The 24,427-nt window shown below is 40.8% G+C and overlaps 1 protein-coding gene across 2 annotated transcripts in view; it reads left to right on the top strand.

The window, feature by feature from the left end:
- Positions 1–23,987, top strand: part of LOC127455279 (glutamate receptor ionotropic, delta-1-like) — a 487,061-nt gene extending 463,074 nt beyond the window's left edge. The window contains exons 13-16 of one of the 2 annotated variants that reach the window (XM_051723023.1): positions 4,082–4,277; positions 8,906–9,072; positions 16,285–16,525; positions 22,519–23,987. In XM_051723023.1, coding sequence (XP_051578983.1) covers positions 4,082–4,277; positions 8,906–9,072; positions 16,285–16,525; positions 22,519–22,932 — 1,018 coding nt within the window. In that variant the 3' untranslated portion in view covers positions 22,933–23,987. Of the gene's footprint in view, positions 1–4,081; positions 4,278–8,905; positions 9,073–16,284; positions 16,670–22,518 lie in introns of both variants that reach the window. The other variant, XM_051723024.1, reaches the window with a different exon arrangement.
- The last annotated feature ends 440 nt before the right edge of the window (positions 23,988–24,427 follow it).

The raw sequence follows: 24,427 nt of genomic DNA, 5'->3' as shown, positions 1-24,427 counted from the left end.
GATGGTGCTTCTGTTCGCATGTGGGTCAAATTAGGCCTGTGGCCAAAATGCTCTGTCTCAAATGAAGCAGCTGGCAGGCTGACTACATTTTCTGCCTATGTTGAAATCAAGTTGAAATATGTTAAAACCAGGGGTTACATTCGGGCAGAACCAACCAGAATAGTGTTCCACCACCTTCTTACTCACTCAAAAAAACATTTGTACCATTTACCTTAAGTTACCCCACATATCAGGGTTACTCAGTTTAACTAAATGTAAAAATTAGAAACAATTGGTAATGACTTGATAATGTACTTATAAATAATGAAACTTTTTAGAATGTCTTTCTGGATTGAAAACAGTGGTGAACTGCTGTGTCATGGGTATTGTAAAAAGTCCCTTTCAAGGCAAGTCAGTCCACTCAGCAGCCATCTTTGGAACACTCTCAGGCAGCTATTTTCTATGGATACAAGTGGCATGAAAGTAATGCTCCTATCTACTTCAGTGGGGAATGACTGAAATTTTCAAAACAGTTGGTCAAGATTACTATCAAATACACATAATAACACATTTCAAATCAGCAGTAATATCTAACAACAGTAGTTCTCAGAAATTGTGCTTCTTTAGCTCAGATAATGCAAAAAAAGAAAAAAAACCTCTATTTTTCAGCCTGGTCAGGCTAATGCGCATGCGTGTATGCGTGTAGCGATGTATGTATCTAACAGGTCGTTGGCTCTTTTACCTGTTAGGCAGTACTTACTTTTCTAGATCTGCCATATTGGCCGTTCCAAAAGTGCTCAGTGTTGGACTAAATAGTCTCTGGTAAGACTTTATAGATATTACAGTTTCATTTTTTTTAAATGCATGATTTCCTGTAAAGCTGCTTTGAAATGATGTGTGTTGTGAAGAGCGCTATTCAAATAAAAATGACTTGACTTGACTTGACGTGACTTGGTATTGTTTGAAATTTCCCAACAAAGAATTTTTTTATTTCAGAACAGCAGTGTTTTCCAGTACAGATAAATCTAATTGTACAAAAGCAGTCCATCAGGGTTTAGGGTATAAATTACTATATGCTATAGCTATCACTATAATTAAACTGATTAATTGTTCTGATTTTATCTTCTCAAGATTAGCTATCTGACTCATTGAATCTGCAAATAATTGCACAAGGCCTGTTAAATAGCCTTGTCAAGGGTGATGGAAGATGCTTATCTCAACATGAAATCACTCCCCACTGAAAATCATAAGGAGAAGCAACACAATGTCATTACGCAAGAGGAAAAAGCAGCCATCTGCCCTAAAAATATCCCCATTCATGGAATTGGGCAGTGCAGATGGAAGAATGCAGCTGTTATTTACATGCAAACAGAAGTTCTCAACAGAACTTTATTTTATTTATCAAATTTGAACTTGACAGGGATAACTTAAAGGGACAGCTCACCGACAAATGAAATTTCTGTCATCATTTACTCACACTCACGTTTTTCAAAGCCCATATGACTTTGTATCTTATGTGGAACACACAAGGAGATGTTCAGCAGAATGTTAGATTCAGTTACCATTAACTTTTATTGTTTGGAAAAAAAGAAGCTAACATGCTGCTTGACATATCCAATTGTGTTAAAAAAGATAATCACACACCTTTGGAACAACATGAGTGTGATTAAATGAACAACATTTTCATTTTTATCTATCCCTTTAAAACTTAAATAGGATGTTCTCTGGAGTCTAGAGTCTGAGCTTCTACTTAGTTATAATTTGGTCACTGCAATCTGAACTAGAAAAAAAAAAGATATCAAAACCGTGAGTGCTCAGTTCATCTTAGTTTAGATATTTCACACTATAGAAAAATGGTAAAGCGCTCAAAGGTTTTCACACTGTTGATGTTGGGACAGTAGAGCTGCGTCCAATTTCCTATACTTATATATTATGTACTGAATTCGATAATGAACTTACTTCTCAATCGTTGATAAGGTATGGTCTGTAGGTTTGCATTTATATAGTATAAATCCATTCCCGAACAAAGCCATATTGGCATTATCGTTTAACCTTCAAGTCAAAAACACAGCAATACATAATGCAATGCTCAAAGACATACGTTTAGTATATTTACATAGAAAAACAACTGAAAAACTGCATGGATGGATGCAACAATGTGTTTTGTGTGAACAGCACCTTATTAACATGTTTTCCATTTTCTAAAATATCCTGATACTGTTTTAATGAGTGAGAAACTGCTGCAAATTATTTAGTGAGATAGCAGTTTGAACTAATTGGACTGAATAGCCAATCGATTTAGACCTTTTTGCTAACCTGTTTGGCCAATTCACTGAAAAGAACCGACACATTGGAATGATTTATTTGTGAACTGGTCATCACTAGTTCTGATTCTATACAGCAGACTTGAAATGCGGGACAAACGTGAAGAACTCTGATATTGTTAGATAAAAATGTTTGTCAAATAAGTCGAAGCTTTCACTGTATATTTTTAGAAAAGGGACTCGACTGGACTCTGGGTTATGTCCGAGTCCACACTTGTTCAAGTTTGAGTCAAGACCAAGTCAAATTGCTCACAAGTCCATGACAAGACCAAGACCATTAAAATATGGTCTTGGACTCAGACTCACAACACTGCATGTTGCCACAATTATAATCCACTTAATCCTCCAACGTTTTTATTTAATTTAATTTTTTTACATTATTTTTCAGCGAATATTTTACAGCGCATTTGAAGTTAGACTCATCAGAGACATACTTAGATTCCTAGCTAGATGATGCTAGAATCAAACATTAATTGGCCATAGCATGCCATAGCCTGAGGATTTGAGCATGACAACACCAACAGCAGTGCTCTACAGCGATATTTGTGAATGTATTTGTATCTTTTTAGATTTCTAGCTAATCTCAATGCACTGTAGCCATTATTTACTTTTGCACTATTTGATTCCATTAAACTGACAGCATTTGTGGCATAATGTTGATTCCCCTCCTTTTGTTTAAAAAAAAGCAAAAATCTGGGTTGCATTACAGCACTTACAATGGAAGTGAATGGGGCAAGTCCATAAACGTTAAAATACTATTTCAAAAGTATAGCCACAAGACATAAACAATATGTGTGTTAAGATGATTATAGGATAATAAAATGACTTACTAACCTTTTCTGTGTAAAGTTATGTCCAATTTTTCAACTTTGTTGTCACAACGACATAATGCCATAACTTTACATCACAAATACTACACAGGTTTTAACAGAAGAATTAATGCAAGTACTTTTATAAAATGATAAGCTTCATATTTAAACCTATTAAACCCTCCAAAAATTGGCCACATTCACTTCCATTGTAAGTGCCTCACCTTAACCCTCGATTATTGCTTTTTTAAAGAAAAGGAGAGAAGAGTAAAAAAAACAAAACAAATTGTGGTAATGCCACAAATGATGTCGATTGAGCTTAACTTGTATTGAACCCAGAACATTCCTTTAATTGTGATTCATTTTGTGTCTGTACAAGTATGAGGTAAGTATGCTGAATTCTTGCAATTTCCCTCACAGCCATGCCAATAAAGTTTTACTGAGTCTAATTCTGAGAAAGCAAGAAAACATAAAGTATAATAATTGTTTGTTCCTGTGTGTACTCTGAATAAATGAATTTCAAAACAGTTTCATTATCTTTTCATTAACTTTCACATTTTTAATGCAGTTTATTTTCATGTTATGACAGTGGCTGAAAAGCACCATGTGATATGTTCAATGTTTGGTTCCAGTGAAAGAGTGATTTTAATTGTTGTTTGATGCTCCTTTCACACTGTTTAGGCAGGTTGTGAAATGTACCATTGTTTTTGTTTTTTGTTTTTTTAGGCACGTCTAGACCTCCAGATCGGTTGAACACTAATATAACAAATCAAATCATCTGGGACATGCTTGTTAACACAGTGACAATTTAGTAAACACATTCTAAACATCAGGCATCAATAATTTTAAGCATATATTAATTCTATAAATGAGTATTCTGCCACATGCTGTTATCACAGTATGTGTGTGTTTTACTTGTGAATTTTGAGGAATATATGCCTATAAAAATTTTTATTTTTCTCAATTCAGAACATTCCAAGACCTTTCCAGGCAGGCAGACTTGAGCTATGGAACGGTGCAAGAGTCTGCTGTCTTTGAGTATTTCAGGGTGAAGGGCACGAACCCCCTGGAGCAAGACAGCACTTTTGCAGAGCTGTGGAGAACTATCAATAAAAATCAGGGACAGGACAACTCTGTGACCTCTCCTGCTGAAGGCATCCGCAAGGTACCAGACACAGACAGTCCTGTTTGTTACAGATGAGGTGGGGAGGGGGGGGATGAAGCACTCCACATTTGTTGTCTAATCCATTCAACTTGCCCAATGAAAATGACAGTCCTACAAATATGTTTAGTTATTGCAGTGGTTCTCAACTGATGGGTCATGATCCAAAAATGGGTTGCAAGGCAACTTACCATACATAATCATGCATAGTTAGGTGAGAGCTGTCCATGGTGCTTAAGTTCTTTTTCTTGGTGAAACAGCTGAATACTTTGTAGGATGTATTTTCTTAGTAGTACCTTGTGGATGGTGCAGGTTGGCTATTGGTGGCTCTTTGTAATCCACAGCATGTCCCACAGAACACTGAAAGAGCCCATTAGTAAAATGCAAACTATTTAAGTTCAAAACAGGATGACTCAAGCAATTCTTTCATTTAAAGAGGAACAGGAAATGTATCATGCAAATCTGACAGAAAACAAGAGGCAGCTGTTTTAGACTATCAACATAAATATTAATTGCTCAGAAAATGCAACATCCTTCCATACTGTACAAGTCATAAGAATTATAATTCACATGCAGCTGGAAGTATTGATGTATTTATTCTTGGTTGGTAAAACTTTCAAAGTCACTTTGCATAAAAACTGTTGCCGATTCCAATAAGGTTCCATTGGTTAGCATTAGTTAACAATTTAAGTGAACATGAACTAACGATAAACAATACTTTTACAGCATTTATTAATCTTGGTAAATGTTGCTTTCATCCAGTGGTGTAGTCCTACCAAAAAAATGTGGTTTACTATTGCCCAGTCCCTGTTCATCTGACCGGGTAGGGGGTTACTATGTTACTATAGACTGTACTTTACTGATACTGGAGGCTGCATAATATGTGTATAGAGAGCTGCAGAACTGCAACTCTGTACATATCGTAAATGGGTTATTCCTACAATTCGGTGACATTCCGGCTTTGAAACTTTTGAAAAATAAAACATACTTTTACAAGTTTCTTCATGTTTCTTCATTACAGGGACATATTAAAGATTGTATTAGTCATACTGGTCAAGCTAAATTACTAAAAAATTCAGATGTCCATCCAATTAAACGGGCAGCATCAGGGTGGACAATAACAGGGTGGACATTCAGTGGATAAATGAGCCACTACATGGTCTGTGATTGATATCTAGGAAACATATTTGTAAACTAATATTTATGATTTTATTTCTTTTAACATAAATACTGTGTATTGAAAGGTTTTAATTATATTAATTTCCCATATATCTTCCCATAATAGGGTGGACATGTTATGCTTGACCACATATGACTAACACCACAAAATAAAGGAAAACATAAATAAAACAATAGAGTTATAAACTTCAAATAACTCAAAGTAATTTTGCAGAATGGCTGGTGTCCACCTCCAGTGTGTGTTTTGTCATTTCCTAACATATAACTTCAATGAAAGGTCATGGTATCATGACATAACAGGGTGCGCAATAAATCAAGGGACACACAAAAAACCTCCACTATCAGTGTTAAAATGACACATTTACCACAAATGAATACATGTTAGTGAGAGACTGTAACACTAAACTCTTAACTGTATGTGGGCAAAAAAATTGAAATCCAATGATTTAGCCTTTATTTTTGTCAAAAATGTCTGACGTGCAGGTTTTTGGACATGAGCACAATAGAATGACGCAGCGCAATAGAAAAGGATTATTTAAAATGTAACTTTTAAGCCAACTTAAGTGTGTAACATTATAAAAAGTCTTTATTCTTTTTAACAAGCCTATCAAAATTGTAATCTGGTGAAATTAAACAATATAAATATCTAGGCACAGACTAGCCATTGGGAAAACCGGGACTTTTCCCGGTGGGCCGACTGCGAAATGGGGCCGCATGGGCCGCCACGTTATGCAGAACGCGCCACAAAATAGCGCAGCAATATGCAGAAAAGGACAGCAACAACCCCCCACCAACAACTTTTGGGCCAGTTTCTATGTAAAATCCCGGGCCGAATTTTCTTCCCAATCCACCCCTGTAAATATCACACACACACTTGTAATGGGGACTTAAATGACACAGAATTGTAGGAATGACCCATATTTACTGTCGTTCCTGCTCAAGACGCTGCTTAACATTGAAAAACAGCACGTTCAGTGTGAACGTCCTCTACTAAACTTAAAATGAAAAACGCTTAAATAGCATGCACTCAAATGCTATATGATTTTCACAAAATGATCTTGCTTCTGACAGAAAACACGACAGAAGACGTCAACTGATTGTCACTGATCTTTTCCCCAGCCATTTCTGTCAAGCGTAGCGTCCGTGTAAAGCAACATCTGATATCTCACACAACTCACGCGAAAGGTGTGTGTGTTTCAGGTCCATTTCTCTCGATTTGTGAAACATTCTCAGCAGTTTGGGTGTGTGACGCTAAAATATGGGACAAACGGCATCACGTATGGATTTCATATGGAATGCAATTTTTTTCCCTTAATTACGTGACGATTCCTTATTTTACAGGACGTTTGGCATATTTCGTAAATTAATTTTACCTGATACTGCTTCAGCATGAGAGTGACTCTCTCACCCACTCACTGGCATGAATTCCCTCAGTTGATGATGGCGGTGACAGCGGTTGTCATGGACGGGAAATGGTAGAATTCAAGTGATAATGCACCAATTACAACAAAGAATCTCCAGTTTCTCAAAACAGCATCCAATACAGCTAAAGGGAAACTAACACAACAGTATATTATGGACTTCTGAAGCAGCAAAACAAGTGGGTATACTGAGGGTATACACAAATATTGATCCTTAGAAGTTGTTATACACAAACAGCCCTGGGGAAAAAGTAAGCAATTGGCATATTGATGCATATGGCCCTTACTACACCACTGATTTCAACATATCGTAAAACATTGTTTAAATGTTGTATATGTTAATATTAGTTAATGCACTATGAACTAACATGAACTAACAATGAGCAAATGTAGTTTTATTAGCTAGCATTAACAAAGATTAATAAACGGTGTAAAAAAAAATATACTGTTCATTGTTATTTTATGATACCTAATGCATTAACTAATGTTAATGAATGGAACCTTATTGTAAACTGTTACCAAAAAAACCTTGATATACACATCAAACCCCATACATCCATAGCTGTTTTCATTGTCGTAAAAGCATAATGTCTTTGTACTTTGTCATGTTTTTCAGAGGAGACGTCACCAAAACCATAGGTCTCTTGATAAGTGTATTCAAGCCCTGTTATATAAATGGCTATTAAGCTAACAATTCAAGAGGCCTGGAATTGATTTCTGAAGCAGAATAATGAAAAGAGATAAGACAGAGAGGAATAGAGGCCAGTATGGCTTTACTTCCACTCTCTGGATAGTGTTGAATAATGCTATTGTCTGGCCATCCTTGCTAAAGTGATTAACTGCCAGTAAATGACCAGATAGACTTACATATAAATTAACTGGTACATTTTTTCTTATTGTGTGTCTGGGTCTCTTCATCCTGTTTCTTGGACCTAGTTTCTGTTAAAGTGATCACACAACAATTTACATTTACAATAATAATGCAAACAGAAGCAATTATTGCAATGGTGAACACAACACAGAAATTGCTACATACGATATATTCATAATTACAAGTACCAGTTTCAAACAGTTTCAACAGCCAGTTCCAAACACGCACAGTCTTAGAGACCGTTAACACAGGACGCATTCTTTAATTTTAAAAAGCCATATGGAACACAATAAAATGGAACAAAATGCAGGTCTTGAGATATTTGTTTTAAACATTGTTTTTAACTTAAAACCGTTTCTTATAAACGTTGCACTCCATGAGACACTGATTAAACAGTGAGATGCATCGCAACTGTCAAATATGTCAGTGTAGAATGTTTACATAGAAAAACTATTTAAAAACAACACAGACAGATGCAAGCCGTGTGAACGAACCCTTACAGTTGATTTATAACTTTTTATAGATTGACATTAGTACTTTAATAGATTAAGAGTAATCCAAATACTACTAATAGATGTACACTTCAAAGGCATACGGTAATATAATTTCAGGCAGTGGCAGGTGTTTGTAGTACTTTACACAGAGATAAGGACAATTTCATATTTAAATGGAAGAGCCAGGGAAAGATAGCGCCTTTGCCATATCTTTTTTGACATCCTATTTATTTATTTTTTACTTGTCATATGAAAGTGTCATAACTGTCTGTCTGTAATATAGCCCGAGTTTAAAAGAGACAGGAAGGAAAGTGGTCACTAGTGCTGCTTTATTTTTTTATAGTGGAAAAAAAAAAAAAAAAAAAAATCATTTTCCCCCAGAGATGTATTATAAAAATAAAACGGGGAAGGCTAGTTTACAGAAAATAAACAAGTTCAAAGCTATCTCATGACTTTCAGTGAAATATCAACATCTTTGATTTTGAATGATGTCTATGACTTGTCTGACAAGGAACGTGCGACTGAAAAAGGGAGCTTGTGTTTTAGTCTCAGGCTGTGTGTTTACGGTATTGTTATCAAAAACATAAAACACCCACCATGATGTTCTGCTGTACAGTAAATAGGCATATTAAACATTGCATTGTGCATGTGTGGGGTTTCTCTCAGGTGAAGAGGGAGTCATATGCCTTCCTATGGGACATGGCGGTGTTGGAGTATGCGGCTCTGACCGATGACGACTGTACGCTGGTGGTCACAGGAAACAGCATGAGCAGTAAAGGGTATGGCCTGGCTCTGCAGCATGGTAGTCCCTACAGAGACCTCTTCTCACAGAAGTGAGTGTGATTTCTTTTAGAGTGCATACATCAGCAATGGTTTTAGGGTCGGTAGACATTCGGGCTTATGCTGCGTTCCATTCAAGTCAGAATTTCTGATTTCCTGCTTGGAATAGTCTCTATATAGTCCAAATGGAATAAAAACTGCAACTCACTTTTATTTATCCACAACAAAAGGGGTTGTCAGACGAGATATCCAATGTTCTTCTTTTATTTGTACATCAGTACAAAAATATGCAATAAAGTGCTCCGTGGGGGGCCTGGGTAGCTCAGCGAATATCGATGCGGACTACCACCCCTGGAGTCACGAGTTCGAATCCAGGGTGTGCTGAGTGACTCCAGCTAGGTCTCCAAAGCAAACAAATTGGCCCGGTTGTTAGGGAGGGTAGAGTCACATGGGGTAACCTCCTCGTGGTTGCGATTAGTGGTTCTCGCTCTCAATGGGGCACGTGGTAAGTTGTGCATGGATCACGGGGAGTAGCATGAGCCTCCACATGCGGAGTCTCCATGGTGTCTTGCACAACGAGCCACATGATAAGATGCGTAGATTGACGGTCTCAGAGGCGGAGGCAACTGAGACCCTTCCCCCACAACCTGGATTGAGGCGAGTAACCATGCCACCACGAGGACCTACTAAGTAGTGGGAATTGGGCATTCCAAATTGGGAGAAAAGAGGATAAATCTTTTTTTTTTATTAAATAATAATAATAATAATAATAAAGTGCTCCGTGCATATTAAAAAAGACACAAACGTTTCGGTCCCACTGGACCTTCTTCAATGTTTGCCTACATGGAAAAGTGCAATGGAACACCACCTGATGTCAGACTTACAACTTACAAACTAGTGCAGAAATCCTCAAACGAGATGCAGAAACGTCCTGGTTACTTTCGTAACCTCCGTTCCCTGATGGAGGGAACGAGACGTAGTGTCGATGTAGTGACACTAGGGGTCACTCTTGGGAGCCCCAAACACCTCTGCTTTTGTGAAAAAAGACCAATGAGAATTGCCGAGTGGAATTTGCATGCCACTCCCCCGGACATACGGGTATAAAAGGAGCTGGTATGCAACCACTCATTCAGGTTTTGTGCTGAAGAGCCGAGATTAGGTCCCGGCCATTTCAGTGGGTAGTTCAGCGTTGTGGCAAGAGGGACACAACGTCTCATTCCCTCCGTCAGGGAACAGAGGTTATGAAAGTAACCAGGATGTTCCCTATCTGTCACTCACTCGACGTTGTGTCAATGTAGTGACACTAGGGGTCCCTATACAAAATGCCAAAACTATCTGAACTGTGTTACGTGAACTGGTGGTGTGTGACGGGCAGACCGCTCTGTGCCTCGTAGCCAGCACACAAGGCCATCACGTAACCTCCCCCAACGCTCTTATGAGCATCATACGGTCCATCAGGAACAAGTCGACTGCCCAACTATAGGGACAGGCTAGCCCAGCCGAGGCCTCTTTCCCTCTCTTTTCTCCCCAAAAAGAGTGGAATTTGTTAACTGACTGGGAGCCATAAGTGTCTGCGTCGGGGGGTGTCCCTCCCAAGGGGAAGATACCACGGAGACCACACCCCGCCCAAAAAGGGGGGAGGGGTATTTTGAGTGGAATACGTCACATGGTCTTACTGAGTCTTGTCGGAAGTATGTCATGTGGAGAGGTCCCATGGTAGGTCCTACCCGAAGGGGGAGGGGTTTCTACAGGTCATGGTGACTGGAGGCAGAGGGGCCCAAGGAAGACGCAGTTTGCCAACAGGGAAACAATTTTGCAGAAAATATCACATGGGGTCGCCTTCGGGGAACCAGCACATGTGGAGCACCTACCTCAGTACAGGGTCTCATTAGCGAACGTACTGGGCCGGCAGCAAGTTTCTCCGCAAACTCAACTGCCAGAAGGCTAAGAGGAAAGTCATCCAGGGATCACAGTTTGTGAAAACGACTGGGAGTCAAGCGCGCATGTCTTCACCTCAAGGGAGGGGAAAGGTGCTATGCGCAAGCGGTACACCCGGCCAGCTGTCCTGGAACTTACCTGCTCGTGCCTGCCAATACATGGGATGAGACCGGCTCAACCCAGAGATTGTAGAACCTCACAAAGGTGTTGGGTGTTGCCCATCCCGCTGCTCTGCAGATGTCTGCCAAAGAGGTGCCACTGGCCAGGGCCAAGGAGGCCGCCACACTCCTGGTAGAGTGGGTTCGTAACCCCGCAGGGGGTGGCACATCCTGAGCCTGATATGCCATCGCGATGGCGTCAATGACCCAGTGGGCGATCCTCTGTTTGGAGACAGCGCTTCCTTTCCGCTGTCTACCAAAGCAGACAAAGAGCTGCTCGGAGTTTCTAAGGTGTAAAGCTTGCACCGGACACAGCAACGCCAAGGCTGGGTCTGCCTCCTCTTGTGGCAGCGCTTGCAGGTTCACCACCTGATCCCTAAAAGGGGTCGTCGGGGTCTCAGGATCATGTGAGAGTAACCCGGACCAAAATCCAGGCACAATTCGCTGACAGAGAACGCCTGCAGGTCCCCTACACTTTTGATGGAAGTGAGCGCAGTCAGGAGGGCAGACTTCAAAGAGAGTGCCTTAAGCTCAGCTGACTCCAAGGGCTCAAAGGGAGCTCCCTGTAGACCCCGAAGGACTACAGGGAGGTCCCATGAGGAGACAAGGCGTGGTCTGGAGGGATTCAACCTCCTAGCGCCTCTCAGGAACCTGATGATCAAGTCGTGCTTCCACAAGTACTTACCATCTACTGCATCGTGATGAGCCAAAATAGCGGCTACATACACTTTCAAGGTGGAGGGGGACAGCCGCCCCTCCAGCCTCTCCTGCAGAAAGAGAAGCACCGATCCGACTGCGCATCTCTGGGGGTCTTTGCGTCGGGAAGAACACCACTTAGCGAACAGACACCACTTCAAGGCATACAGGCGCCTCATAGAGGGAGCCCTAGCCTGAGTGATCGTGTCTACCACCGCGGGTGATAGGCCACTTAGGTCTTCCACGTCCCATCCAGGGGCCAGACATGGAGATTCCAGAGGTCTGGTCGCAGGTGCCAGATAGTGCCCCGTCCCTGAGAAAGAAGGGGACAAGGACAGGCTGAAGGGGAGGACCTTGTACTGGTACGCCTGGCCTTCAAAGGCAAACTGCAAAAAGGGTCTGTGTCGAGGTAAGACCAAGACGTGGCAGTATGCATCCTTCAGGTATACCACCGCAAACCAATCTTGATGCCGGACGCTCATTAGAGTGTGTTTTTGCATCAGCATCTTGGACGGGAGCCTGTGCAAAGCCCGGTTCAGTACTCGCAGGTCCAGGAATGGTCGCAAGCCACTGCCTTTCTTCGGTACGATGAAGTAAGGGCTGTAGAACCCTTTCTTCATCTCGGCTGGAGGGACAGGCTCTATCGTGCCCTTGCGCAGAAGGGTAGTGATCTCCACATGCAAGGTAGTGGCGTTCTTGCCCTTCACCAAGGTGACGCAGATGCCACTGAACCTGGGCAGGTGCCTGACGAACTGAATCGCGTAGCCGAGTCGGACGGTCTGGGTCAGCCATCGTGACGGGTTGGAAAGCTCGAGCCATGCGCCCAAACTCCGGGCGAGGGGGACCATGGGAATGATCATGTCGGACATACCGGCGGGTGGGGCCTCGCGGCGGGGCGGAGCTCGAGGTGCCACATCAAGGGGACTCGAGCCCAGTGGCCGTGCTGAGTCCAGGGATATCGAAGCACTTACCTGGCTCCTGCCACCCACCAATAAGATTGGCCGAGGAGGGGGGAGGAGGAATCTCGTCCCCGTAGTCCACTGGAACCAATCCCGTGTGGGCGTGTTTGTGCCACAGCTGGGCGCACAGGGGCGGGGGACCTGCCACTGGAGCACCATACCTGCCAAAATGGGATGGTGTACGGTGGTCATGACGACGGCCGTGCGCACCAGATATGTGACCCAGGAGATGAGGGAACCATTCTTTTGTCAGGCTTTTGGGTGCCGCAGCCTCCTGGGCATGAGGCGACAAAAGATTCTTCTCCCAGCCCTCCACCTGGGGATGGAGTGGTCTGTCGACCAACCCCAGAGAAGTGGGTCTCCTCGTCTCCTGGGTCACCCATCTCGGGGGTGCTTCAAAGCCTTCCTCAGGTTCTTAGCAGCAGGCCGCGAGACGGGTGGCATATGCTTCCTGCGGAGGGCTCCAAGTTGAGCCAAAGGTGGTGCTCCTGGACCACCAGGGTGGACATCACCTGCCCGAGAGACTGTGCTGTGACCTTCATCGTCCGGAGAGCGAGGTCGGTCGCCGAGCGCAGTTCCTGCATCAATCCCGGGTCAGAACTACCCTCATGCAGTTCTTTTAGCGCCTTGGCTTGGTGTACTTGCAGGAGAGCCATGGCGTGCAGGGCGGAGGTGGCTTGACCAGCGGCACCACAGGCCACAATTGTCAGGGACGACGTAAACCTACAAGTCCTGGACGGGAGCCTCGGGTTCCCGCACCAGGTGGCGGCACTCTGCGGACACAAGTGCACCACGAGCGCCTTATTCACCTGGGGGATCACCGAATACCCCCTGGCTGCTCCACCATCGAGGGTAGTGAGAGCAGGGGAGCTGAAAGACCGGGAGGTCCGTGGGGGGATACCCGGCGGAGGTGGTCCCATTGATGTCCCAAAATCGCCCCCAGTGCCAACCAACGTGGCCTCAAACCCATAGGTAGAAGGACCTGTGCGGGGAGCCGCTGAGGTAAACCTACTGCAACGTTGCCAAGGTCATGTTCACACAATGAGGACATGACTCATCCACAAACGATGTCTCCATGTGGGCAATGCCCAGACATGTAAGACAGCGATCGTGGCTGTCAGAAGCGGAGAGATAATGACCGCAACCAGGAATAACACACAAACGGAAAGGCATCTTTAAAAAGACGTCCCGTGTGTGTGCCGCTCTTTTTATGAATGAAAATATACTCTTTTAGAATATACTCTCTTATTTTCACTCTGCCGAAGCGCCCAGGGGCGTTCTCTGCACTCTATGGGTGCAGAGGGGGAGAAGCCGCTGAAATGCGCCGTAAATCCAGCAGTTTGAGGTGCGTCTTTGGAGGGAATTGAATTCAGTGCACTGAATACAACCGCTCGGCTCTAAAGAGAAAATCTGAATGAGTGGTTGCATACCAGCTCCTTTTATACCCGTATGTCCGGGGGAGTGGCAATTCTCATTGGCCTTTTTTCAAAAAAGCAGAGGTGTTTGGGGCTCCCAAGAGTGACCCCTTGAGTCATTATATCAACACAATTTCGAGTGATTGACAGATAGGGAACATGACATCACATGAACATGTTGGCACCAAGGGACATTTGATAAACATCGAGGTTAAACTTAGGCACTTACAATGGAAGTGAATTGAGCCAATGTTTGGAGGGTTTAAAGGCAGAAATGTGACACTTATAATTTTATTAAAGCATTTACATTAATTCTTCTGTTAAAACATGTATTATTTGAGCTGTAAAGTTGTTTAAATTGTAATGTTTACAGTCGTTTTAGGGTTTGTTTACAATACTTAGTCATGGAAACGAAGTTACTTTATACCTAAAAGGGGGCTTCCACATGACTCACATCAGCACTTTAATATACCCCTCAATGACAGCTTCAAGCACCACTTTGATGAAAAGCACTGCAGAGAATGTCTTGTGTTGATTTTAGTGCTAGCACTTCCCACATTATGATGTGCCATCTGAATTCCCTGGTATTCATTTGATTCCTCTTTGAAAGGTCAGCGGCAACAAGGTCAAAGTAGAAATTGTTTGAACTTTGAGTGCCACAATGCTGCACTGGGGGGGAGGGGGGTATTCGCCAATGCTGATGCAAGTCATGTGGAAGCCCCTTTTGTCTGCAGAATTGAATGCTGCTTCATAATATAAATAAGCTTTTACTTTGTTGAAGAAAAACTACAATATGTGCTGGACATTATGCCAGTAGTCAAAAGTCTGGTTGCCATACTACATCTGACTTATAGTGCAGAAAAATCAAAGTTAAATGATCCAGAAGCCCACCCCCTTTAGCTGCTTTTGGTATCTATGGAATATGAACAATACAAGCCGTTAAACTAGCTGAAAAATAGGCAACATCGTTTCAATCATTTTAATGTCAAGTTCCAAATGTTTCTAAACATCATAGCACAAGACTGTGATGGATTGTTTCCTTTTTCTTTTCATTATCTGTCTTTTCTCTCGTTTACATGACACAATCTTGCCATAGAATCTCACAGGATAATCCATGAATCATGTTCAATCACCAGTGTCTGCTCCTCTGAGCATTTATCTCTGTTTCCTCTCTTCCTTTCTTCTCTCCACTGGCTTTAAAGCACCTCACCCTGCAGCCCTTCATTTGTTTGACTATAATTTGCATTCATATTCAACTCATAGCAATACCCTGTTCACATACTAATTAGCTTTAGGGTTGTAAACTCACTGGCAATTAATAATGCACATATCAGGAACATCAAGGCTTCTAAACCCATTTTCATGGAGGATCTTCTACATTCACCTGCTGATGTTCTACATCTGTAATGCATGGGGAATTAGATTTCCTTATCTAACAGATTTTAAATTAAACCCCAAGCAGATTACAGTGTAACAGACAGTATTTTTTAACCTCTGATATATTCTTTTCTATCATTAGTTATTGATCTTTTCGTCTGGATTCTTCAAAAATACATCCACTTTCTGAATGTCCTTTCCACTAATATACAGAATGTGGATACAGAATGTCTACATGGGCTTGTACAAAGGAAAATCTTGTTAACGAATAGAGAGAAAGCTAATTAGTAAGACTATTTAAAAGTTCAAATGGTCATTGCCACTATTAAATTTATTTTGTTAAAGTTTTGCTGATTTTTATAACGACTTGTGACCTTGTGATGCTATCAGCTAAATTAATGAGATAATTGGCTATTTTTTTTACATTTGAAAAGCCAAAGGTTTATTTTTTCCTTCATTTGTCATTTTCTTTGAGCATTCAATGTAATATTTTTACTCATGATCCCCTTTAGTCAGTTTTTTACAACATTGCTATTATCAGCTTCATTATCAGTGCCATCTTACTAATAATGTTTTCAACAATGCAGGGAACAGGGAAAATAAATATTCTGAAATAATGGATTTTATGGATACGATTCAGAACAGATATTGAAATGAATATGTAATGACAGATTTAAGTCTCAGCCCTCATAATGAGTTATTTTTACTTTTATCTTCACCAGGATACTTGACTTGCAGGAGAAGGGAGACCTTGATATTCTAAAGCAGAAGTGGTGGCCGCGAAAAGGTCGCTGCGACCTGGACAAGCAGACAGAACCCCAGCCGGAAGGCAGAGCCCTGAGACTACACAGCTTTGCTGGGGTTTTCTGTATCTTAGCTGCGGGACTGCTCCTGGCCTGCCTTGTGGCTGCTCTGGAGTCTTGGTGGAACGGCTCACGCTGCCAGCAGGCACAGCCCAAAGAGGTGACCCCTCAGGCGGCCAAACTACGGCCAATCCCTGCCCACCGCGCCCAGGACTGTTCAGCCACTGCCACACTCTACTTTATGGATCCAGACGCCACTGATGCAAGCCCCGATTTAGTCGAGCTCCAGTACACCCAGCTATAGGTGTGAATATCAAGAACTTACTGCCTCCAATTTGCTGAAGTGTTGCCAAAGAGAAGGCAAGAGGGAAGGGCAAAAGGGGAGGGATTTATTCAAGAAAGATCAACAAACAGCGTATAAAATCATTGGTTATCTAAATGGAGATTAAATCTATTAACTCTGTGTTATTGGAAACTACTAGGGGGTGAATCTAACAAAGAGCTGTACAGGTCACATTTTACCCCAAAAAAGAAAGAAATTTGATATTTTGCCAAAAATCAAGTCTACATTTGGACCCTTGAGATATCTTGCACTGTGATATTATTTTCAGAACAATTAAAGGAATATTTCACCTAAAGATTAAAATTGTATAAAAAATTAATGTACTCACCCTCATGCCGTCCAAACATGTATTACTTTTCTTTTTTATGCGGAACACAACAAGATTTGTTTTGAAGAGGTCATGCCATTTTTGAAATGCAATCTGAAGAAAATGAACTCCACACAGCATTATAAAACTACATTTCAGGGTTTACACATAACGTTCACTCAACACATTTCATCTGAATGTATCAAAATGTTCACTCAAGCAGCACCATAAACTATCAAACAGTCATGACATATTTGCAAAGCTTGAATCATATTGTGACTTTTTCACAAGCAATACATGCTACAGTTCCGTATACAGAAATGTAATACAATACACGGTGAAGTTGGGTGCTTCAACTTGCTTCAACAGGCCAAAGCAGAGATGCTGGTCTTCATATCTCACATCTTCCATGCTTGTTTACACACAGGACTGCATGTGTTTTTCCCAGTCAGTGGCAGCAGTAGAATGAGACGCGTTGTTAAAAGTTGTGCTTATACCGCTCTTAAAACACAGCACACATCGCCGGAAACGGATCAAAATGATCAAAGACGTCTATGTAGTGCATGATTACAAAAGATCAACAATTAGAAATAGCACAGATGGGTGCAAAAACAGTCCAGGATGCCTTCAAAACAGCACAACATTAAGACAGCGCAGCTGAATGAAACACAGTGGGGGATCCTTTTAGAGTCACAACTTGACATTGCATGTGACATATGATAACGGTCAAAGCCCGGCACATTAATGTAGAAAAACATTTAAATCCAGATAGGTGCATGAAGGTGTCCTGTGTAAGTCCACTTTGGATGAATCTTTCATGAAAGGCCCATCTCTCTCCTCTTCACCTGTGTGACTGACCGAGCACCAGTGGGCAGAGACAAGGGTGCGATGACAGAAAAAAGGTGTTGATGTCTTGCTGAAGAGTCAGTCATATGCAGATGTATTTGGTCCTTCTGATGTCACAAGTTGCACAAATTCCAAACAAGCCTGTAAGCATTCAAGGAGGGGAGGGAAAGGAGGACACAGGCATCTTGGGCTGCAACTCAAAGGTATAACTTTAAAAAACAAACTCAAAGGGGCTTTTCAGCATAACACTCTTTAGCTTAAACTCAAGTCTCTTTCAGACGGGTAGCTCTCTCTCTCTCGTCTCTGGCGTGTCCCTTTTTATCGCTCTCCCCAGTGCTTACTGCAATCAGAAATAGGTGTTAGACATTATAGCGCTCAGGTGTGTGCACCCTTACGGCTTTCTCTCTCTCCGGACGAACGCTCCACCATACCCTCGCCGCCACAGAGCCATTTTTGCAGCTTTGTTTAAATACATGCTCTTTTTCTATTAAGGAGGACGTTTTCAGTTCTTAAACTTACAGTATGTTTTTATAGTACAGTGACCTCTTATATATACCCCTTTAATATCACAGCCTGTCTTTTCAATACAATGACATTGAAGAGTCACTCACTTTAAAGCTAAAAAAAGGTCCCAAAAGTATCATAAAAGTAGTCCACACAGCTCATTTGTAATATTCCAAGTGCTCCAAAGGCATATGAGATGTTTAAGTGAGGAACAATTCGAAACTTAAGTCATTTTACAGCGATAATCTTGACGTCTGTTGAGATTTCATTAGCACTTAGAGAGAAGCTTGTGTCACAGTGGCTCACATATTAACACAACAACTTGCATTGTTTAGTGCTAAAAACAACACAGGTTTTCATGTGAACATGCAATGAGAACTGGGGTAAAAAAAAATTGCTTAATTGTCCTGAAAATAATGTCAAAATGCAACAACAACAAAAAAGCTAAGGGTCCTAATAGTAGACTACATTTTCTTTATGCAATATGATTTGTTATTTGCAATTTGTTTGTGTGTGTGGGGGGGGGGGTTAAATGTGACCTGGACATGTCTTTTCACATGTTTCCTAAGATTCACCCAAGTGAATTTCCATACATTAAATTCCATTCATAAAAGCAACCCCAAGCTGTAATATGGGTGAAATCTACTTCTGATTTCTGTTATTTTTCCTCTGATAGGTTAAGTAATGGTTGTACCTGGATCCCTAAACTAAAGTGTGTGCAATGAGAAAGCCAGTGACTTATTTACTTCTGTTCAAGTGTTCTGCAGTTATTCTTTAATCCTTGTCTCCTCTCCTTCTCTCTTTTCCCTTTGGTGATATCTTGAGCTGAGGCAAGTGCATTGGTGACAGCAACAGCTCATAAATGTTCAGAAATGCTGATAGTCATTGTTAAAAGACATTTTTGAAGATATTGAATGATAATGATTTGACATCTGAATTCTGACCTTCATTTGTCAACTGCTATAATCTGACTGGATTTGATTTAATAGTACACCAAGAGATAATAAATAAGAAGCATAACTTTTGCTAGCTATCAGGCAATATTGCTTTCACCAATTTCTTGTTCTCACTTTAAGGTGTTCATAAAAGTCTGCCATATGCCTGCAGAGTTTGAGTGTTTTTTATGCAAAAGCTATTAGGGACAAACCTATTACCTAGCTCAATGGCTTGCTGCAATGGCTTATGTATGATATACACTGCTGCAACTGTAATGAGGGGAATGATTGGAACTCAACTGTTTTTGATGCATATAAGCCTCCATTGCTCTGGGAAGCAATAAGAACCACAAAATAATCAACCCTCCTGATCATTTTACGATGTTTTTGCTCTTTGTGAATTCTTATTGCGATTATATGCCAATGTCCAGACAGTCACAGGTTCTCTGTGGTCTCATGCAGGACACTAAGGGCTGTACTCTGGAGATGGCATCTGGGTCATTGGCATATAATGAAATAGCAACTGCTGCAGGATGCACACGGGACGTTTGGCCAGAGAGAGAAAGAGACTGGGAAGACTCGCAGGCTTTTTACACAGGTCAGCAAAGACCTGAGCAGGGACACATGCCAGTGGGGTGATCACAGGGGTTGGGGATATACTGTAGGATAAAGAAATGTTAGCCGAGAAATTTATAGTAGGGGTTGCACCAAGTAGTCGATTAGTTCTGCCACTTGTTGATGTGCTGAGTCTGTGTCGTTGAGTAGTGGATCACATGACTTTATGCTTGTTCTGTACATGATGACAGAAGAAAAATTATTCTATACACAAACTGTCTCAGTGTAACTCCCTATGATAAGCATGCCCATGCAGAATTGCGTAGATTTTACCATAATTGTAACGCCTATCAGTATTCTACACATCCCCTGCCTCTTGCATGTTTGTTTGTTAAATATTTTGTATAATTTGATTATGCTATCAGCTACTAATGAAAATGAAGTAGTCTCTAAAAATGAGTTGTCATTCAAGACCTAATTTACAGTGCATCATGACTATGGAGAGGGACAGCCCTCCTCCACTAACAGGTTGGGACTCAGTAACTCTGTAACAGCATATCTAAATTAATCAGGTTATAAACTGTATGTGACCATAGGCGGTGAGACAATTAAGACTCATTCATGCATAGAATCACATACAGTAAGAGAAACATAAGACATAGGCAGAGTCAGAGAGATTTATTCATATTGTGTGGATTAGTACATTTCAATACTAGCTGTTTAGAGTCTTGAGTGGTGATTATTTTATTCATGGAATATCTATGCCAAAGCAGCACTAACAGGAATCCCACTGTGTGCCTTTCCATTATGCTCAACATTTTCATAAAAATCATCTGGTTTGTCATTCATCAGATCACCCATTCAGTGAGCACATTTATGTCAGAAAATATTGCAATCTGAATTCAATAAGGAGTTTGGCCTCCAGTTCTGTTGTTTGTCACTGCTGTAAGTGCCCCAAATTGGGTGTATTTTAATGGCAAATTAATGCATTTTTAATTAGAGGCATATTCAGACACATCAAGGCTTTCCAGTACAGCTGCATGAGACCTAATTATCTCTTCATTGATCTTATGACTCAGAAACATAGTCTCATAATGTGAGATTTCTAATTACCCATAAATGGTACAAAACTGTAGAACATAAAGCTGATTTCTTGGTATCGACCATGGTAGTGGAGACCCTGAAGATCCCTATTGAATTCATCTAGAGAAAATGCATTACGGAACATTAGGGCATTAGAGACTTGCAAAATGAAGAAGCAAATGTTATGACCTCTCCATCACGGTGATTAACAGAATAGTACTGAATGTAATGGTTATCAGTGTTGACTGACAGTGAATGCTTCATATTGTCAAGTCTACCCTCATCAGTCAGCTTGACAAGCTTGTGGAGGACACATCGTGAGTGAATTGAATGACTATCAGAGCTGGGAAATTTAATAACCCTGTTAATGTTGGCTTGATTCTTTCATTAAGTGGCATGCCATGGCATCACTAACACAGGACCGAAGCTATTTCACGCCAGTGCATATCAAAGAATGAAGAAATACTTTTTCATCACTCTGAAATAAGCCAGAAACATTGAATCACTGAAGCTTGTGTTTCCAATTCAATTTATAGACCATGTTTCCCAATGCAGACTCTCATTTGCATCATTTGAATCAACCCTGTGATGGGGGAGGGGAGGCTGCACCCCATCATTGGGTTACCCCCTTAATAGGTCCCCCCCAATCTGCACGTAAGACAATATGCTTATAAAAAATAAAACCTTTTTGAATGTATTTTCTTGATGGAAAACTATAGGTGTATTTCCACTGCCGGAATTTTTCTTAGTTCCCAGAACTAGTTCACATGTTTTTCTCACCACATTAATTAGTTCCATGAGGAACTGGTGTGTAATGGAGTGGTGTGGTGTAGTGGACTAAAGCACTGAACTGGTAAGTGGAAGGTTGTTGGTTCAATCCCCACAGCCACCACCATTGTGTCCTTGAGCAAGGCACTTAACTCCAGGTTGCTCCAGGGAGATTGTCCCTGTAATCAGGGCACTGTAAGTTGCTTTGGATAAAAGCATCTGCCAAATGCATAAATGTAATCTAAAACCTGAACCAAAACATTAACCATTTTAGTGCCATTTCCAGAGGTAGTGCTTTCCTTGTAAAGTAACTGTGTGGGTGGAGTCAGTACAGGGAACGTTTCTCATTGGTCAGAAAAATGTATCATCAGCCATCAAACAAATATTACTTTTTTTAAAGACCATTCAGTAAGCTTAGCTAAAACTTTTGTTGAGTTGTTGCTATTCTAGATTGATTTAATCAATTGATTGATTTTATTTTTATTTTACGTTATGAGATGATGTTATTGTTGGAGCCCTTGGTAAACACCTTCTGCTCAACATGAAAAGCATATTTTTATGAAGGATTGAACTTACTTCCATGGTGCCTGACTCACTTTCATCACTCACCTCTTCTTTCTTATCACTTTTTTCTTCAATTCTTTCCATTCTGTTTCACAACTGTTCTCGCCTGAGTGTTTGTGCACTTTTTTGCTTTTCATCTCTTACTTATTCTCGCTTTCTTCCACCCCACAAATCAGTTCCTATCCTTTCATCTTTCTCTTGCCTTATGCTCTCTCAATCTCTCTATCTCTTTTCTTTGTCATTTTTAGGACAAAGAGGTGAATCTGGAGCAGGTTCATCATCGTTTGAGTGGGCTGATGGAGGACGATCTGGCACACAAGCAGCTCCCAGGTCAATCTCTGGAGATATCTGCCCTGGACATGGGCAGCATGCGGCCACAGCCGGGGTCCCAGGAAGCCATGAGAGATTTCCCCCCTGGGGGCCTGTCCATGACCTCTTTCCTCCAGGAGGGTCCTGGGGTCGGCCGCGTGCACGGACGGAGCCTCCCCCTCCCTCTCAGCAGTTCCACTCTGCCGCCCTCCATGCGTTGCAAACACCGGGCTCCCAACGGAGGCCTTTTCCGCCAGAGTCCTGTAAAGACACCTATGCCTCTCTCTTACCAGGCAGTGCCCGGGGGACACATCCCAGAAGCCATTGATCCAATCCATGGGACCTCGATTTGAGTTGACCAACCACAACATTCTAAAGACTGCCAGCCGACCAATCACAAATATGGGGAAATCTGGACCAGGTCTGGATGCATTTATTCAATTACATACATTAAAAAGGATATTAAGATCTTATTTTTTTTCTTCAGTACAGATAAAACATATGCCAGTGAGAAAACAGACACTGACTTTTCTTGACTGTAAATATTTGTAATATAATGAGAGACAGCAGTGCAGTCAAAGTGTATTTTGAATATTCATGATTTTTTTTTAAAAGTTGAGTTAAAAAGTAATTACATTAAAAATACAGACTGTTTGAATGGCTTTGTAAATTTTGTTCTAAAATAAAAATGAGAATTCCTTGTGGATGTTTTCTAATGCCACATTGAAAAGTTTTTCATTTGAAGTAAAAGAGATGTGAATCTTTTGATCTCATAATTGTTTTTTTTTTTTTTTTTTTTTTTTAAACAAAAGAATCTTTACAGAAAATTTAATCTGTGCAATTGCTGGTTTGTGGAAGCATCCCTTGCATAAAGTTTGATCCCAGGGAATCTTTTGCAGCAACTCTTCAGCTAATAGGCCTAGAGACTGTATGGGCTGAATCGTTCTTAGCCCTTCTCAGATGATAATGTGCTTTATAAATTCATCAGTAGACCACAGCATATAAAACACTAGTCTTTAATAACAAATTCTAAAAGGAATTTTGTGTTCCTAAAACTCTGCAAACTCATATACTGTATCATAATGATTACATTCAAGTATTTTGGCAATGTATTCCAAACTGACTTGATTTAGTAAGCTTCATTATGCTGGAGAACACAACTGAAAGAAAGACATACAGAAAATTATCAAAATATTCCTGGGCGATAGCTTGTTATATTGCTTTTCTTTATTAGTGGGATTTCATATCAGAGATTACACTGACAGGATAAAGAAAACTAAATAACAATAAACCCTGACTTTATCCTGTTGTTGAGACAAGTATGGTAGTTATTTTGAAAATGACACAGTGATCACATTGGTGTTTAAGATTTCTTTTGGTTAAAAAATAAACTTTTTGCACAAAATTATTTTATCCACTTTTAAGTGTTTATTGGTATGAATATCTTTTTGGGAGTAACAAAAATGAAAAAAAATTCTGCTGACATATACATGTAAAGATCCAGCCCAGTTTGGTTTTAAGCATATTGAAACGTTTTGAGAACAACAATTCAAAAAAGGAGTGCAGCTACCATGTCCACTCATCACAGGGTTCTACCTGTTCCATAAAAGCCAAATCCAGTGTTTTAAAGGGTATTCATAAAAGTTGCAGTGTGGTGCAATGCCCCATGCAGTCTTCATTTTTAAAATAATGCTCCACACTATATAAAATAATATTTTAAAATGTAAGTATTTTAATTTTATAACAAAATTCCATCAAATAAAACAAAAATGTAAATATATATACTGTATTTTATTAATTTAATTTTGTTAAACATTATACGGTTCAATTTGATTTAATTTTGTTATG

The sequence above is a fragment of the Myxocyprinus asiaticus genome, chromosome 17, assembly GCF_019703515.2.
Source record: "Myxocyprinus asiaticus isolate MX2 ecotype Aquarium Trade chromosome 17, UBuf_Myxa_2, whole genome shotgun sequence".
Taxonomy (NCBI): Eukaryota; Metazoa; Chordata; class Actinopteri; order Cypriniformes; family Catostomidae; genus Myxocyprinus; species Myxocyprinus asiaticus.
The sequence above is the reverse complement of the archived record's forward strand: the minus strand, read 5'-3'. Positions and strand labels throughout refer to the sequence as shown.